Source organism: Seriola aureovittata, chromosome 7, assembly GCF_021018895.1.
Source record: "Seriola aureovittata isolate HTS-2021-v1 ecotype China chromosome 7, ASM2101889v1, whole genome shotgun sequence".
Classification (NCBI taxonomy): Eukaryota; Metazoa; Chordata; class Actinopteri; order Carangiformes; family Carangidae; genus Seriola; species Seriola aureovittata.
Genome location: NC_079370.1, coordinates 5,358,499 through 5,375,557, shown reverse-complemented (window position 1 = coordinate 5,375,557; position 17,059 = coordinate 5,358,499). Strand labels below are relative to the sequence as shown.

The 17,059-nt window shown below is 47.0% G+C and overlaps 3 protein-coding genes across 4 annotated transcripts; all 3 read right to left on the bottom strand.

The window, feature by feature from the left end:
• Positions 1–233: 233 nt before the first annotated feature.
• Positions 234–3,918, bottom strand: LOC130172839 (thioredoxin-interacting protein-like). Its single transcript, XM_056381780.1, has 7 exons — positions 3,439–3,918; positions 2,951–3,026; positions 2,715–2,862; positions 2,329–2,541; positions 2,074–2,220; positions 1,510–1,842; positions 234–851 (listed from the first exon to the last, which is right to left on the bottom strand). The coding sequence occupies exons 1-7, from the start codon at positions 3,704–3,706 to the stop codon at positions 804–806; spliced, it is 1,233 nt and encodes a 410-aa protein (XP_056237755.1). The 5' UTR covers positions 3,707–3,918; the 3' UTR covers positions 234–803.
• Positions 3,919–5,053: 1,135 nt separating this feature from the next.
• bnipl (BCL2 interacting protein like) lies at positions 5,054–11,468 on the bottom strand. 2 transcript variants are annotated; one of them, XM_056381597.1, is made up of 10 exons: positions 11,150–11,468; positions 8,497–8,577; positions 7,958–8,025; positions 7,571–7,825; positions 7,246–7,440; positions 6,719–6,821; positions 6,387–6,518; positions 6,115–6,201; positions 5,777–5,875; positions 5,054–5,483 (listed from the first exon to the last, which is right to left on the bottom strand). In XM_056381597.1, exons 1-10 carry the CDS (start codon positions 11,182–11,184, stop codon positions 5,459–5,461), a joined length of 1,080 nt encoding a protein of 359 aa, XP_056237572.1. In that variant the 5' UTR covers positions 11,185–11,468; the 3' UTR covers positions 5,054–5,458. The 2 variants fall into 2 exon arrangements, with proteins under 2 accessions (XP_056237572.1, XP_056237573.1); XM_056381598.1 differs by lacking the exon at positions 11,150–11,468 and adding an exon at positions 9,621–9,898.
• Positions 11,469–12,599: 1,131 nt separating this feature from the next.
• On the bottom strand, positions 12,600–16,827 carry prune (prune exopolyphosphatase). The gene is made up of 9 exons (XM_056381595.1): positions 16,637–16,827; positions 15,594–15,701; positions 14,796–14,998; positions 14,448–14,632; positions 14,166–14,324; positions 13,899–13,990; positions 13,488–13,646; positions 13,296–13,386; positions 12,600–13,208 (listed from the first exon to the last, which is right to left on the bottom strand). The coding sequence occupies exons 1-9, from the start codon at positions 16,673–16,675 to the stop codon at positions 12,976–12,978; spliced, it is 1,269 nt and encodes a 422-aa protein (XP_056237570.1). The 5' UTR covers positions 16,676–16,827; the 3' UTR covers positions 12,600–12,975.
• Between the last annotated feature and the right edge of the window lie 232 nt (positions 16,828–17,059).

The following is a 17,059-nucleotide window of genomic DNA, read 5'->3' as shown; positions in this document are numbered from 1 at the left end:
ATGTCCCTTCTCAGACAGTGCTTACTCTTTCTGTATGATCACTGAGAGCTGAACTGCACATGTAACGATGGCTGTATGACTGATTTTCTACCTGAGGTCATGAACGCATCAACCACCTTATACAGTAAGACTTGGTGGTGATTTTGTTGTGCTTGTTGTTGTTTACCGTCATCTGTACTTGAAGAGTACTTTAGGTTTTATTTGTTGTGGTGAAACACGCTGGGATCAGGAGGGACAGTTTGAAAATGGATTTATTCTGAGTAAAAAAAATAAACATCTTATTTACAAAATGTATAAAACTTTCTTTAACTCTTGTTGTACAAAACAACCAATCCGAACACTGGACTGAGAGACAGCAAATATCAAAAACACTTTTCACAACAAAACTTTTCCTCTGAGTTTACCTACACAACAAAACAGAAACATCTACGTCACTGACAGAAAACATCTGCGTCACTGACAGAAACATCTACGTCACTGACAGAAAACATCTACGTCACTGACAGAAAACATCTGCGTCACTGACATAAAACATCTGAGTCACTGACAGAAAACATCTGCGTCACTGACAGAAAACATCTACGTCACTGACAGAAAACATCTGCGTCACTGACAGAAAACTGCTGAGTCATCGTCATCACCAAGCTCCACGCTTCAGTCTTGAACCGACGGGGAATAACAGACAGGTCAGATAACGAGTCACGTGAGCGCCAAGCTCAGAGTCCCATCAGGAAACTGTGACGAGATCATGGATGGTCTTAACAGGACGTCGTACTCGTCTCCTGGTCCTCGTCAGGATGTCCTCAGAACACCTGAACAACCTGAGGAGGGTTAACGCCGTCCTGATCCACCTGAAGACAACCAGACACAAGATGATTAGGAGGGTGGACGACACCGAACAACCTCATCTCATCTCATTTAATCTCATCTAATCATCTCGTTTTATTTTATTTTCATTACATCTCATGTAATTAAATTTATCTAATCTCATCTATCATTTCTATCGCCTGGTCTCATCTCATTTTGTCATCCTATCCAAGGGTTAAAATGATCCCTGATAATATAATAGTATATATATATATGAAATATCTCATCCCATCCTATCTCACCTCATCTCATGTTATCAGTTTATTTTATCTCACATTTTATGTAATTTTTTTTTAGGTCATCTGATATGATCTGACTTTCTCCTCAAATCTTATTCTTTATTGTTTTATCTCATTTCATTTTATCCCGTTCCATTTCTCACCGTTTTCATCTCAATAATCTCATCTAATGTCTTTTAATCTGAACTCATTTTGTTTTATCTCATTCTTTCTAATCTTATTGTATCGATCTTCTCTCATTAACGTCAGTTTATCTCGTTTCATCTGTAGAAGATTCGACGATCCTGATTAAGAGCCTCCGATCATCTTTTTATTTGGTCTCATCTCATCTCATGTTTTTCTCTCTGATTGACACCACTGAAGAAGAGATTAAACCAATCAGATCCTCAGGTCGTTGTCTCACCTCGCTGTAGGCGGGGGGAGGGGGGTAGTGCAGTTCTGGTGCTCTCATGAAGAGTCCCCCGTCATCGTCCTCCTCATCCTCCCCACCGTCGTAGTCCTGGAGCAGCGGGGTGCGGGGCCCGTCCACTCTCAGGTCCCTGTGGATGTTACTGTAGCTCGGGGGGGCGGAGGGGAAGGAGGACCAGCTGCTCAGGGATCCGGCCTGGCTGCCCAGCGACCCGGCCTGGCTGCTCATGCTGCTGGTTCTGCTGCCGACGCCGCTGAACGGGATCGTACCAATGACCAGAGGCAGCTCCAGCATCAGCTTCTCACTGCCTGGGATGTGCAGGTAGATCTGTGGGGGGGGGGTTTAAGGTTAAGGACCCTCATTTTAATTAATCTAATCTCATCTTGTTTCGTCATCTCATCTGGATCTGGACCTGGTTCAGGTCTAATCTCTTCTTCACCTCTTTACTCTACAGTTCCTCTGATCCCTCTATGAAGATGGATTAACTCATGTGGAGTTCAGGCAAGTTTTCTATTGGTCTTTTCATACAGAGTTATGATGTCATCGACCATGACTTACCATAAGGGCGTAGTCCACCTTGATGATGTCACAGCCCAGCAGTGATGGCTTCAGTTTGGGGACCCTGATGCTCTTCCCCTGCCACATGTCGCACATCCCAGAGATGATATGATTTCCCCGAACCGCCGACAGTTTCTGACGCAAGACCTGAACAGAATCACACAGAGACCAGAGATCAGAGACCAGAGACCTCCTGATCTCTTGAAGACCCTAGAGACATTTTGTTTTGAGATTCGTCCTCTGTCTGTGCGTCACCTTGCTGCGTCCGTCGGCGAGGTAAGTGTGCTTGGCAATGATTGCGGCCTTCGGCACCACGATACGTGAACACGTGTTCTCGAACTTGGCATTTATATTTATTTCCTCTCCCTCACAGAATCCCTTCCTTTCAATCTTAGCACTGATGGACACCTGGCCGTCAGGTATGAACAGACAGGTGACCTTCTTCTGTTTGGCGGCGGCGGCCGGAGCCTGGAGGGGGACAGAGTCACCTGGTCAGAGGTGTGTGAGGTGTGTGTGTGGTTTCAGGCATCAGTAAGTGCTACTTAGAGATATTTTAATATTCTTTTGTTTATCAGTTCATGGATTCATTGATTGATTGTTTCAGAGCTACAGCGGAGCTGGATCACAGAGAGTTTTCGTACCAGCAGGTCGGGTTTGTTGATGTCCAGCGGCTCCTCCACCTCAAACTCCCTCTCACACTGCAAAGCATGCTGGGTAGGCCTGTCCAGCACCGCCCGGGTGTAGTACCGCACGTAACCGAACTTTCCTTTATAGGACGACACCAGACGCCTGAGGAGAGAGCAGAGGACGCGTCAGGACAGATCAGCTGCTGGGATCAATAACATTACTGATTATCAGATGAGTCTATCAGTCTCACCCCGGGGCCGGCAGCTCGAAGCCGAACTGGAAGCTGTAGGTTTTACCAGGCTGCAGCAGGAAGCAGCCGTCAGAGTCTGAGGACAAACAGGTGGAGGTGATTCATGAGGCAGAGGTTCAACTCCACACACACACACACACAAACACACACACACTAACACACACTAACACACACACACACACTAACACACTCCATCAGTTCTAATTCAGTTTCATACAACACGTTAATATAAAAAAATACACATTAAAACAAATTATCAGATTCATTTGACATCTGATCAATGACATCACAGCATTATTATTTATTTATTATATATTATAATGATGATGTAATGACCGGAGGATGATTACTGTTTTTAAACTTTATATTGTTAATTATAACTATCAGTGATTTTGTCTATTTGATCAGTGCAGTGAGATGATGTTATTATAAACACATTAACATGTTATTATAAACATACTAAGTGTCTCTGAGGACCAGCTCTTTACCTCTGCTCAGCTGCTCCTCCAGCCTCAGCTCCTCCTCATACTTCAGGTACTCCACCTCTTGGCTGCGGCTCCTCCGGTTCTTCCCGCCGCGGTGGTCCACGTGGGCGCAGCCGGCGGCGGTGACACTGAGGCCGGTCACTCTGCAGGTGTGAGCCGCCTCCAGCTGCACGGAGCCGGACAGTTTGTCCCCGCTGCTGTAGAAGGACCTGCCGGGGTCCGAGAAGACCAGCTGGAAGACTTTCATCTTGTTGACGGAGGACAGCACCATGATGGACCGATACTCAGCTGGCGGGAATATTAATGATGAGATAAGATTAAAGTAAAAGTTGTGTTTAGTGAAATCAGATAAAAGTCAGTTCAATGAGTGAAAACTCTCTCTGTTTCTGTGTCAGTAAACAGTCTGCGGTCACTTTTATACCGGAGAAGGGGCAGCAGCGGGTCTCCCGGTGTCGCCTTACAGGCTCACCGTGCAGCACGTGCTCAGAGTGTGGACACGCAGCGCCGCCGGTGAATGGAGCTCTCTGATTGGTCAGCCCGCGATGGTTGGTCAAATGTTGCCAATCAGAGCGCAGAGAAGACGCGTGGACAGTTAGTGCCGCGGAGGGGCCGGGGGCCTGTAGCTGGCGGGCCATAAATAAGAGACAGGATTTGAACAGGAGAGTCATCAGAGACAGAATAGACCTGGATCCACTGTCTCAACACACAAACAAGAACAAGAACAACAAGCAAGCAATCAGAGAAGAAGAAGCAGCCTGTGGTTTAGATCCACTGTTCTGACCTCTCTGTGTGGCCCTTAAATTCACAACAACAAAGGTGAACAATTTGACCCTCCGGCCCCCGGTCCTGACCCCGGTCCTGCCCCTGGCGCCTGGCTCCTGGGTCCTGCCCCCGGTCCTGCCCCCGGTCCTGGCTCCTGGTCCTGTCCACAGACTTGTTAACAACAGCTGAGAATAAAAGCAGCAGAGACAGTGGAGTGAAAGTAAAGGTTGTTAATCAGGACGTGCTAACATCAGTGAGATATTCCCTGACTTCCTGTCTGTTATCTGACCAGTAAGTGGATCTTGACTGTTCAGTGACTCGGGGTCTGATTCATTCAGTTGAAATGATGCAGCAGCTCTGAAACATGATTCACAGAGTAAATGAAACTCCACCTGTGACACCTGAGCAGGTCCTGGGACCTCAGTGTGAGACCCAGCTGTGGGAGCAGACCGCCCCCTGCTGGACAGAGGAGGAACTGACAGAGCAGGATCAGATCTGGTGTTACAGTGAGTTTAGTGATGTGAGTCTGATACCAACATGTTTGGACCCGAGTCCCTGAAGTCCTGAAAGAGGACTTTTTAAATGATAACATGAAATATTATAAACTAATAAAAACTATTTATGTCATGAATAATAATAATAATAACAATAATAATAACGATAGACAGAATATAATAGCAGAATTAGATCAATAGATTTCCTCACCAGCAGACTGAGACAGAAACACACTGTACATGGTCTCAGTCTGATGAATGAATAGACTCTTTATAAAATAAAGAACAAGGTGTGATGATGATGATGATGGTCACTTTGGTGATGAAGAACAGAAAAACACAAACAGACAATCTCAGAAAAATTTTGTTCAAAAAGTTTGATCGATGTTTTTATTACAGGAGGATGGTGGAGCAGGTGAAACAGCTGTTCACTGCTGATGCTGAAACAGAAAAACCTCCAACAAACACAGAGAAAAATACAGTCAATCCACCTTTATACACTCACAGGGTCACACCTGAGTCACACCTGTAATACTTCCAGCATGTGTGAATCAGCTGGTTGTGTTTACACTTGAACCTGAGTTTTACAGTTAAGAGCCACAGACAGTTTAACTTACCCCCCCCCCAGTTCAAAGACAGAATAAATAAACCCAGAGTCTCTGTGTGTCTTCTGTACAGGCAGTAGGTCAGAGGTCAGCAGGCTGAGAGGCTGCTGATCTTTGACCTTTAGGATCCATCCAGTCTGTCGACGTCAGAGTCTGTCATCGTCATCTGTTCAGCTTCTCGTCGAACCTGCGAGACGATCAGAGAGTTACCGTCAAACAGGAAATGTTCCCTCAGTCCTGACCCACCAAGGTATCGAACCTGTGAGGGGTCACAGGTTCAATACCTGGGTCTGTCAGTCAGGACTGAAGAGGCCTCTTGGATCAGGACCAGTTCAGTCCAGGAAGAGGAAATGGAGGAGGATCGACTCAGAGAGAGAGACAAGTCCAACAGGGTCCATCAGTAATTTAACAGAGCAGAACCCGACAGTAGAACAGAGACAGTAGAACCACAGTACAGTCCAGTAGATGTCATGGTCTTACTGGCGTATGGTGTCTGGGATCTGCAGTCTGTCTGTGGGGATGAACTCAGAGAGCTGATGTAGACTCTGGACAAACCGAATCTTCCTGCTGAACTTCTCACTGTGGACACAGGTCAGAGGTCAGAGGTCAGAGGTCAGCAACAGGAAGTCAGAGAGCTTGTGAAGCACGGTCACTGTGAGTCCCACAGAGTTAGTCATCAATCGTCAGTCATCGGTTTGTGGTCAGTTTAACTCTTCAGGTTCACCTGTCCATCAGCTGCAGCACAGCTACCTGCACTTTAACTGTAATGGACTGTTGCTATGGTTACCCAGATGAACAGGTAGATGTGTGTTGCTGACCTGATGAAAGGTTTGACCACAGTGATGAGAGCCTTGATGTACCAGGCAGGGTGGACCACCAGCAGCCCCTTGAGGTCCTTCTTCAGCCTGGAGACACACAACGAGTTACACCTCTGTCGTCATGGAAACAACCTTATTTCTTTACATGATATAAAATGTTTAGTTTCTTCTGAAGTTTCACACGTTTAAAGAAACGACACAAACATCAGACTCAGGAAACACCGTGATAGCTCCGCCCCTCAGAGCTGTCCTGGTGAGTGAACCCGTCGTACCTCCTGTCGATGGAGGTGTAGCACTGGTGGAGCCATTTGATGGCCGGCAGTTTGTTTCTGGGAGCCATGGCACACAGGTAGACCAGCACGTAGTTCTCAGAGACCATCAGGTCCAGAGTCCCCACAATGTACCTGCAGGTCCACAAACACAACACTGTGTCACACCTGTGTCCAGGTGTTCATCAGTTCAACAATATCGTCAAACACATCTGACCGGACTCTTCAGCTCCGCTCAAACTCTCTTCATCATCATCCGCCGAGTCCTGAGAGTTCTGGTCCTGGTTCAGTCTGTGTCTCAGCAGCCAAACCACCAGTGTGACCTCAGGTCTCACCTGAACAGGTTGTCCATGACGTACTCGTAGTCCTCCACCGTGTTCTCCGGCAGGTAACAGGAAGTGAACAGGATAATGGCGTTCATCCCGTCTCCGTAGTAACCTGACAAACGGGGAGACGCAGAGAAGAGTCACAGTTAAACACACGTTACAGGTGTGTTACAGGTGTGTTACAGGTGTCGGCTGACACACACTTATATCAACTGACAGTCAAAGTAGAACTGGACCGACTTATTGATCTGACATCTGAGTAACTGAGTTGGTCATTGAAACCAAAGCTTGTTGAAGCTAATTAGCTTAGCATAGCATCAGTCGCTGCTGTCTCAGGTTTAATCGTTTTATTGATTTTGATATTAAAAGCACAGACAGAGCAGAACAGGTGCGTTAGAAAACACATTGTAAATTGTTTTATTTCTGGATGATGTCACACTGTTCCTGTAGTTACTGCTCTCTGCCTGTAGGGGGGGGGGACTGTCCCTCCTGACCTCGCTGTTAGTTTCAGGTGAGTAGTATATTTGACCTCTGACCTCCGTGTGACAGGACCTGCAGGTACGGCTCCAGGACACTCATGTTGACCTGGTATTCCTGTCCCGAGATACAGAACCGCCTCCAGCGGCGCCCCCTGCTGTCCACCTGGTCCACTCCCATCAGACCCTCAGATGGCTCCGCAGGGTTTCTGACCACGTCCACAGTCCTGCCCCTCCCCATCCTGGGTAGGTCATCTGTCAGAGAGAGTTCAAAGGTCAGGAGTTAGTGCAGTAATCAGTGTTTGAGCAGCTGGTGAACTGGTTTCCAGTGCAGCCAAACAAACTCTGGTTGTTTAGACAAGGACGACCACAGGATGAGTCTCACCGTCCCACTCCAGCTCATGCGTGCTGTCAGGCAGAGTTCCTGTCTCGCTGTCTGATGGCGTCTCCAGCGCCTCCAGGTTGATGTCCAGTGATGGTGTGTCGTCCGGCGTCGCTGACAGGGCGGCGGCAGAGAAACCATCATTGCTCTGGTCGTGAGAGTCTCTGCCGCTCAGCGTCAGGCTGAGAGAAGGGGCCACCAGGCGCTTCTTAACCCCACCCCCAACTGTACCTGATAGGGCGAGGCTGGTGGGCGGAGCTAAGAGAGGAGGGGTCATGGCAAGAGAAGCAGAATGATGAGACATTAAACAATAATGTAATATTTAATACAAAATATCATTATTTAATACTGAAACCATGAAGAGGAGATTAATCCAAGTGTCGTGGTCACCTGGTCGCTGCTCGCCTCCTGATGGGCTCGCTGCCTCCTCTGGACTCCCACAATCCTCTGGGAGAGGTCTGGACCGCCGTGAGCAGGAACATGAAATAAAGAGATTAAAACTAAATATAGTCATATCTCCTGTCAATCAAAGCTGCTGCGAGTTTACAAACCAGCAGATGGAGGCACCATCATCATCATCATCATCATCAGCTATAGAAACAGAGCCTGTTGGTTTAAACCTGAGCTGCTGTTTGATGATGATGATGATGATGATGATTATGATGACGATGACAGTAACTAAGTACATTGACCTGAGTATTATTCTGTAAACTTCTGTCCTTTACTCCACTACATTTCTATGAAGGACTCTTACTGTGAAGCAGCTTTTAGTCAGAGAATGAATTTTCTTTTATTTTGAAAATGTGATAGACCATACACCATGTTGATCACAGGAGAAAAGTCAGTCAGTCATCAGGTTCTGTAAATGTGGTTAAAACCAGAGGTCTGGCGTCTCTGAGAGGTTAAAGGTCAAACATCAATGCACAGACCTGGGGAAGCCGTCGTCCTGCCACTCCTCCCTCAGCTCCATGTCCTGGATGTTGGGGGGGTCCGAGGCCCCTACAGGAGCTCTGCAGGGACAAAAGAGACATAAGTCAAACCAACAACAACTGACGACAAAGAAGCAGAAATGAAGAAAATCATTCAACTCGTGATGTCATCAGTCAGATGTAAGAGTGCAGACATGACGGTGAGTTCAGGGACAGTCAGGACTGGAACATTTTCCTCCTTCACAAACTGACAGTTGAACAAAGTCCTTTAAATGTGATGATGTCAGACTCCACCCTCTCACTGACGGGCTTTCCGATTGGACGAATTGTCTCCAAACCCGACAGACAGGTGGAGGTGTGTCAGGTCCAAATATTTGCTACTCGTGTTCAGATAAACCAGAGAAAAAAGACCCAAACCCGGAGTTTGGTCTGAACTGGTTCTGGACTCACTGACCTCAGATCTGTCTTCACCTTCACTCTGTCATCAACTGTAATAGCTGTTAAGCTGCTGCAGCTCTGTGACCTGGACTGGATCTTACTGTGTCCGGACTGGATCTCTTACTGGACTGGATCAGACTTTGACCGGACTGGATTTGACAGTAACCGGACTGGATCGGACTGTGACTGGGCTGGATTTGACGGTACCTGGACTGGATCTAAGTGTTTCCGGACTGGCCTGGTTTTGGCTGTGACCGGACTGGAACTTTATGACTGTTTCATTGTGGAGGGACATCAGAGATGGTGACATCATCAGGAAGTGCTGTCACACTGAATCAGATCAACATGTGGTTCAGGTCTAATTCACATCATGGAGTATCTTTGCCCCCCTTCAGTTCTGTGCCCCCCCCCCCTCCTCCTTCTCAACCACCATTAAAAATAACAAATAATCTTAGTGTTGGACCCAGACCTGGACCTGGACTCAGTACAGACTGAAATGAAGGTCTGGACAGAGAGTGATGCAAGAACCACATTAATGAAGCTCACAAGAAAACTGAAGACACACACACACACAATCACAATCACACACACACACACACACACACACCTGACTCCATTTACTTTTCTGTCGTTTTAAGCTCCTGGTTTTCCTGTTGAAGAGATGTTGTGCGGTCAGGTGTTCTCACCTGTCAGGTGTGAGAAGGTGACTCGGTGTGGCATGCAGTTGATCCAGTGAGGAGCTCGATGTTCCAGTAAAATCTGAATCAGATCAAACCTGCTCGACTACTCTGATTCTGACTGTCCACAGAGACACACCTGAGCAGGTGAGGGGGCGGGGCTGTATTGTTCCTCTGTTTGTTGTTACTGAAGCAGAGCTGAGACGCTATCTGACACACCCACTCAGGTAGCCACACCTGTGTACCTGTGTGTTTGCTTAGGTCACAAGCGAAGGAGATCAGATGTGGAACAGAAAGTGGGACGTGGGGGTGGGGTGGGGGGGTCATGTTTCCAATGTGCTGCCTTCAGGGTCAGACAGGGAAAAAACAGAACTGAAACATCCAGGGAGTTGTGAGAGGCCTCTCTCAGGTCTTACCGGTGTCTTTACCTGTCCAGCAGGTTCCTGGGTTCTAGACAGGGGTTCAGGGCTTAAGGAAGTTCGAGGATTCTTTAAAGAGTGCCTGAGGTGTGCTTGAGGCGGTCCAGGTGGGAGGGGTTGAGCAGGTCTTCAGGTTGTTCTCATTCTTCTTGAAGAAGAGGAGGCTCGTGGTGTGACTGAGTGACGCTCATGGTTTCCTAAGGAGATTCCAGAGTCCTGCAAGGTTTCCAGAGGAGGTTCCAAGACTCTGGAGATGGGCTCAGGGTTTGTTTCGACAGTTTCAGATGTACTTGAAGAGGATCCACAAGTCTTGAGAAGGGTCCAGGAGAGTTTCAAGGGGGCGCAGGGGTTCTTGAGGAGGTTCCAGGATTTCTGAGGAGTTCTTAAGGTGGTTTCATAAGTAGGCTCCAGGAGATTCCTGGGGTTAAGAGGGGCTCTGGGTTCTTTACGTGGTTCATAGATTGTTTGAGGCTGTTCCAGGGAGACTTAGCGCTGAACTGTTCCCAGGTGTTTCCAGGTGTTGGGGTATGACTGCATGTCATCAGTGTCTGCAAAGGCAGCTGTGTGGAGTCTGATATATTGTCCATGGGAAGTGAACTCACCAGATCTCATTTCTGCCGCAGGCACAGGACATATTAGCACCTACTAGCATAACACATCTCAAACCCAGGTGCATTGTGGGTAACGTAGGCACCAGGTTTAGACAAGAGAAGAGGATTGAGTGGAATAAAACAGACGATGTGTCTGACTCTGCATCATGTAACTGTCCATGTCGCAGAGACTTCCTGTCTGAGAAACCTGATCTGGATCCAAGAGACAGAACAGAGACCAGGTCTGATGTGGGTCTGAACCTGGACTGGACTGAACCAAGAGACAGGAAGCAGACAGGAAGTTAGCTGGAGTATGCTGACATCACCTCCTGCTCATAAACAAAACAAAACCAAAACACTGTGAGGACAGCAAATGCACCACAGCGACCCCTTCACTGACCGCCTGGAAGAAAGAATGCCAGTATCGAAAATACAACTTCATCAAACTTCCTCTTTCTGCTGGTACAGGAAACACACACACACACACACACACAGGATCTTAGTGTTTGAGTTTTAAATATTAACGTACCTGTCTTCTGCGTGCCCGTCAGTGTGTCCACTCATGATGTCACAGTGATGTCACAGCCTGTTCTGACCGACATGTATGACCTGCTGGACGCCGCTGTGTGTGAGTGTGTATGTGTGAGTGTGTATGTGTCAATGTCACAGCTTCCTCTCTCTCTCTCTTTCTCTGAGGGAGTTCCCACTCTGACTCTATGGGACTCGCTCGCCCTCTCTCTCACTCCGCCTGACAGGTTCTGCTGCATTTCACAGCTGAGCCGCTGTTTGATTGGTCGACACTCGCCTGCTCTGTGCAGACAGGTGAGGCAGCTGATCAGCTTCCCTTTGACTTCATTAATGTCAGCCAATCAGCTGCCAGGGCTTTTCAAAGCATGAGGAAGTTATGGGAGTCCTCAGGGACCTAGTGCCTGCTGCTACTGCTGCTGCTGAGACAACAGTTTATCATGTTTTATCACAGGACACAGGTAAATCAGGAGGAGGAGACACAGGTAAATCAGGAGGAGGAAACAGGAGGTAAATCAGGAGGAAGAGACAGGAGGTAAATCAGGAGGAGACACGTCATGATCTCATGCTAATATCTTTTTTAACATCTCAGAACTGTGAAGTCAAAATATTAAACTTTACTTTAGGATCAGATTAAAATGAATGAACATTTTCTGAGGTAAGAAACTTGAACAAAATAAAATCTGTCAGCCATCCAAAGGAAATGTTTTCACATTAGTCACTTTATTTCTGCAATTTCCTGTTTCTGCAAACTCATCTGTTGTCACTCTGTTTCAAAATAAAAGCCTTTCCATGGTTCACAGTAAAGACCTCCTGCCCTTCATCTCATTGTGAAACGTTGAGATCAGACCATCACGTCACTTCACACACAGGGACAGGTGGACGGACAGAGACAGGTGGAGGGACAGAGACAGGTGGAAGGACACCACCACCCACTCCAGGCAGGAAACCACGTTCAGCAGCAGAGAAAACTTTCATGGCACCTTTAACTCCACTTTGTGCAGTGTGACAGACAGACAGACAGACAGACAGACAGACAGACAGACAGAAAGAGAGACAGACAGAGAGACAGACAGACAGACAGACAGACAGAGAGACAGACAGACAGACAGACAGAGAGACATCATCATAAGTTTGTAAAAACCTTTATTAAACGAAAGGGAAGGAGGGGAAATTTCACTTGGATCGTCTCGTCTTTCTACAAACAGTCACTCATGTTTTTGTCGTCTGCGGTTTGAATGTTGAAGCTGTTTTTTTTTTTCTTTCTAAATCAGTCATGACATGATCATGTGATTATTAACTGTCATGTGACCAACTCTGCTCTACACAACCACTGCAGCGTCTCCTTCATGTCTGTTTATGTTCAGAAAGCGACTGGGTTTGGTGTGAATGGTTCTGACTGAGACACGAGAGGAACACGTTGATATTACTTCTGATCCAAACACGTTCTGTGACAAGGTTTTTAATTGTTTTTATTTTCCAGGATTTAACGTCTGTAAAATCAAACACTTTTATTCTGAAACATGTTTTTCTGTATTTGATCAGGAAACAGGAACAACATGTTTAACTCTTTATATTCCACAGCAACAAGTGACGTCATTCTAAAACAGACACATGGACACAAACCTCAGACGGGTTCTGTGGGTTCTGTTGGTTCTGTTGACGTCGTCCATGTTCGAAACATAAATCAACTTGTGATTGAAAAACAAACTTTCTGTGTCTCAGAGACAAACTCACTCACTCTTCTTCTGTCCTCTCTGTGTCTCTGTGGGACCTTCATCATCCTCAGATCTGATGACTCCTCACAGGTGACAGGTAAGAGGTCAGAGGTCAGTTCCCTCCTCTGTCAGCCATCTTGCTGACCTTCTCCACCAGGTCCTGGGCGCTGATGTGAGGCAGACCTTCGTCCAGAGGACAGCCCTCCACCAGACTGTTCATCGGGGTCGGAGGGACCCCAGACTCCTCCTCTTCCTCCACGTCTCCCAGGCGACCGTCTCCTTCCTGCTCCTTCAGGAAATCTTTAACAATGGGGAGGACCTTCTTGCGAGACGCCAACACGTTTCCTACAGGACAGAGTTCATCAAACACAGCGTTATTTTAATTTCCCGCATCAATCACAATCTAAGACCTGGATCAGACCTGCAGCTTACCTTGCTGATAGGCTGTGACATGAGGATGGGGGCTGCTGATTGGACAGAGGTTAAGGGCGGGGTTACGGGCCTGCTCCAGGTACTGGCTCACCTGCGGACGGAGGACACCTGGACTGTTGTTGTCATGGAAACTCAAACACAAACAACATCACTAAGTACAAACTAAAGAGGATGTGTAGTATCAGTGTGTACCTGTTCCCTGCAGGTGGAGCTGTGGCTGAACACAGCGAGCTCTCTGATTGGCTCTTTGCTCTCAGTGAAAGAGATGGTCATCATCAGCAGCAAATCATATCCAAACTTCTGACAGAAACCTGAGAGCTCCGCCTCCAACTGCGCCCTCTGCAGGAACTCCTGACACACACACACACACGCACTCACACACAAACACAGTCAGTGCGCTACACTACCCAGAATGCCTTTAGACCTAATCTTAAGAGGAGGTAGGCTGCAGCTCTGTCTCCACCTGATGTCAGACTCACGTCACTGCAGTCGAGCTGAGGTCAGAGGTCACTGCTGATTGTGACAGGTGGACAGGAAGCAGGTACCACCGGCTCAGACCATGGAACTATGTAGTACCATGTAGTACAGTGTGTATTGACTGACCTCTAGTGTGATGTAGAGAACAGAGACGGCGAGGTTCAAACTTCCTGAAACAGCTTTCATGTCCTTCAACAACATCTGTTCAGTGTTCAGACCTGAGGAAAAATACTGCGATAAATACTTTAAAATACTGCGTGTGATAAATACTACTCCACGTCTCGTTAACGTTCTGCTCTCAGCTTCTCGTCTCTTTCACTCTTGTTGTTTCCGTCCTGTCCTACCTGTGCAGACTGACACTTGTCCTCAGGTACAGGTGACTCTGGAACTCACCTGACACGTCAAACTTGGCGTTCTGCAGCGCCTGGAAGAGAGCGCCCCTCGGTGGCAGAGCGGGGAAACGAGTCTCCAGCGCAGCAGCGTACTGACTGTCTTTAGGAGTCACCTTCCCTGCTGCAGGAGCCATGTTCACACAGTCCAACACCACCGCCGCTGAACACACACACACACACACACACACACACACACACACACACACACACACACACACAGTTACACACAGTTACACGCACTGATCGGTCGTCAGTCTCTGCGACAGCAGCAGCAGCTGTTTACCGTAGAGCAGCTGAGCGAGCTGCTGGTCCAGGATCTGCGGAGCTTTCTGGACGATGCGCTCTGTTACCAAGGTGGCGCAGGATCCCACTGTCTCCACGGTAACAGGACAGGAGGGAGAGGGCTCTCTCTCCAACAGGTGATGGTCGATCACCTCCACCACCGCCCCCTCCAGGTCACTGTCTGCACTGCAGGAGAGAGAGACAGGTGTGCTCATCCACCTGACACCTACCTGAGGAACCAGCCTGAGGTATACATGGACAAGTCTACCTGTGCAGGTAAGCATTCATACCCGTCAGGTGTTAAAGTTCACCTGTCATGTGTTAGTCTCTACCTGTCAGGTGTTTGTACCTGGCCAGGACGTTGTGGTCGACCAGCGTCAGCCGCAGGCGGCCGGCTCTCTGCAGGGCTCGCAGGTCCAGCTGGTCTCTGAAGAGCAGGAGCTCTGGAGACAGACCGGTCTGTCGCAGCAGGAACAGGTTGTCTGAGCGCAGCAGCAGGTCGGACTGATGGATGTTCAACAGAGGGAGAGCGAGCACATCACTGAGCTCAGTCTGAGAGAGAGAGAGAGAGAGAGAGAGAGAGAGAGAGAGAGACAGAGAGACAGAGAAAGACAGAGAGAGACAGAGAGACAGAGAGAGACAGAGAGAGAGACAGAGAGAGAGACAGAGAGAGAGAGACAGAGAGAGACAACAGCATCATTAAGAGTGACCCTGTTTATTTTTACAGCGTCATTTATAAAATGAAAGTGATTGGATCCATTATTTCTGTTAATAGAGTCTGTTTGATTATCAGTTCTACACATTAATTAATGATTGATTCCCTCTGACGTGTGTAGTGACGGTGGTTGTGATGTCACAGCTTCACCTCCAGGTCCTAAACAGGGTCTTTATCTACCTGAGAGTTCACCTGTCATCACTCTCACTCCAACAGCACAGTCATGCAGGACTTCACTCTGACTGAATCAAACTCAACACTTCCTCCAGAACCTTCACATTAAAAGTCTTCCTGGCTTTTACTTTTAATGTGGACAAAAACAACAGGAAGTGTTTTCTACTGGCTTCTATTACAGACTCATCATCCGAAGCTTTTATACGATACAAACAAGTGATTCCAGGTGTCTCTGAGTTCAATGACCCCAGGTCTCACCTTGGACAGGAAGTAGGCGAAGGCCAGCGCGGACACCATGGAGTCCACATCACAGGACTCGTTCCCCAGAACAACATGGAACTGTGGTCCAGGCTGGTCTGTGTTCGCCTGGGGGAAGAAGACGAGGACACACCGCTCAGATTTTTGTTTTCTTTTTAAACATTGTAATAAACCATGTCAGCAAATCTATAACGATGGCTCAGAGACAAACAGACAGATAACACTAAATTAAACTGAGTAAAAAAGGACATTATATAACCATTAAATATTGTTAATGAAGTGAGAAAATGTAAATAAAAGGTATTTTTTCTTGTGGTTTTCCCTCATAACTTTTTCAACATGTAATAAACTCTCCTGTTGATTGTTCAGAAACCAAAGACAAAGACAACACTGTCTCTGTCCAACAGTGCAGAGGGAGACTGACCGTCACCAAACATGTGATCTTTACATGAGGTGCAGATATGTTTACTATTAAAACTTGTCCTGAGAAGCTTAGTGCGAGGTAAACCTCATTTACTGTGAACGCTGATGCAGTTTTTGTTAATAAGTGACTGATTGTTCATGAGTTAATTATGAAGCACCACAGAAGAGCTCCAACCACAACACAACATCCACACACTGAAACTGATCCGTCTCTACAAGAAAACATTTATGTTTCTGTACATGAGCTCGTTCTTTAAGTTAAGTTATGTTACCTAACACACACACACACACACACACACACACACACACACACACACACACATTTTTTTTTCGTTCAGCTGTGTTTACCTTCTCTGTACATTCGTAACTTTGTCCTGTATTTCACTGTTATAATAAACATGAATAAATGTCTAAATGTATGTTTTCATTTACTATGTTATTGACTTGTTATAATGACCGGAAGTTTATTTTGAAAGGTGTAACTGACCGGAAGCCGTTCACTATAATGAAACAGCCCGAGTTGAAAAAATAATAGAGCTAGCAGGCTAATGATGAGTAACGGGGTGTGTGTTTGTGTGTGTGTGTGTGTGTGTGTGTGTGTGTGTGTGTGTGTGTGTTACCTGCGCAGCGTGGCGGCAGCTCGACAGAAACTCCTCCATCTTCTGTTAGCTGTTAGCAGCTAACACTCCCGCTCTGACCGCTAGCTAACCCGCTAGCTGCTCCTCTAACCGGGGAACGGATCGGGTAAACGGTGCCAGCGGGCTTTTAGTCACACACGTTACCGTCTGACCATATGACTGACTGTCGGCAATGTGGCGGGTAAAAGGTCATGGTGCCTTCACGTTCATGTTTAAACCTCGGAAATACAAGTGTTCACTGCAGCGGTTTTTGTTGGTGTACCAAAAAGAAAAAAGAAGCTGATTAAGATTTTAAAAACTTTATAATTACAATATAATATTGTTATAATTTAGGGGAAATTAATATTTCAAGAATAAAGTGAAAGTTCTGAGAACGAAGTGGCAAAGAGAAAACTGTATTTTGAG

Bases quoted from the DNA above. Each gene is read 5' to 3' on its own strand.
- LOC130172839 (XM_056381780.1), bottom strand. From the start codon at position 3,706: ATGGTGCTGTCCTCCGTCAACAAGATGAAAGTCTTCCAGCTGGTCTTC. The intron at 2,542-2,714 runs GTACGAAAACTC...GTCCCCCTCCAG, and splicing joins TCAACAAACCCGACCTGCTG to GCTCCGGCCGCCGCCGCCAA. The intron at 852-1,509 runs GTGAGACAACGA...GGTTGTCTTCAG, and splicing joins CTCCCCCCGCCTACAGCGAG to GTGGATCAGGACGGCGTTAA.
- bnipl (XM_056381597.1), bottom strand. From the start codon at position 11,184: ATGAGTGGACACACTGACGGGCACGCAGAAGACAG. The intron at 6,519-6,718 runs GTGAGACCTGAG...GTGGACCTGCAG, and splicing joins GTCATGGACAACCTGTTCAG to GTACATTGTGGGGACTCTGG. The intron at 5,484-5,776 runs GTAAGACCATGA...ATCGTCTCGCAG, and splicing joins ATCCCAGACACCATACGCCA to GTTCGACGAGAAGCTGAACA.
- prune (XM_056381595.1), bottom strand. From the start codon at position 16,675: ATGGAGGAGTTTCTGTCGAGCTGCCGCCACGCTGCGCAG. The intron at 14,633-14,795 runs GTACAAACACCT...TCTCTCCTGCAG, and splicing joins GACCACAACGTCCTGGCCAG to TGCAGACAGTGACCTGGAGG. The intron at 13,991-14,165 runs GTGAGTTCCAGA...ATTTTTCCTCAG, and splicing joins CGCCAAGTTTGACGTGTCAG to GTCTGAACACTGAACAGATG.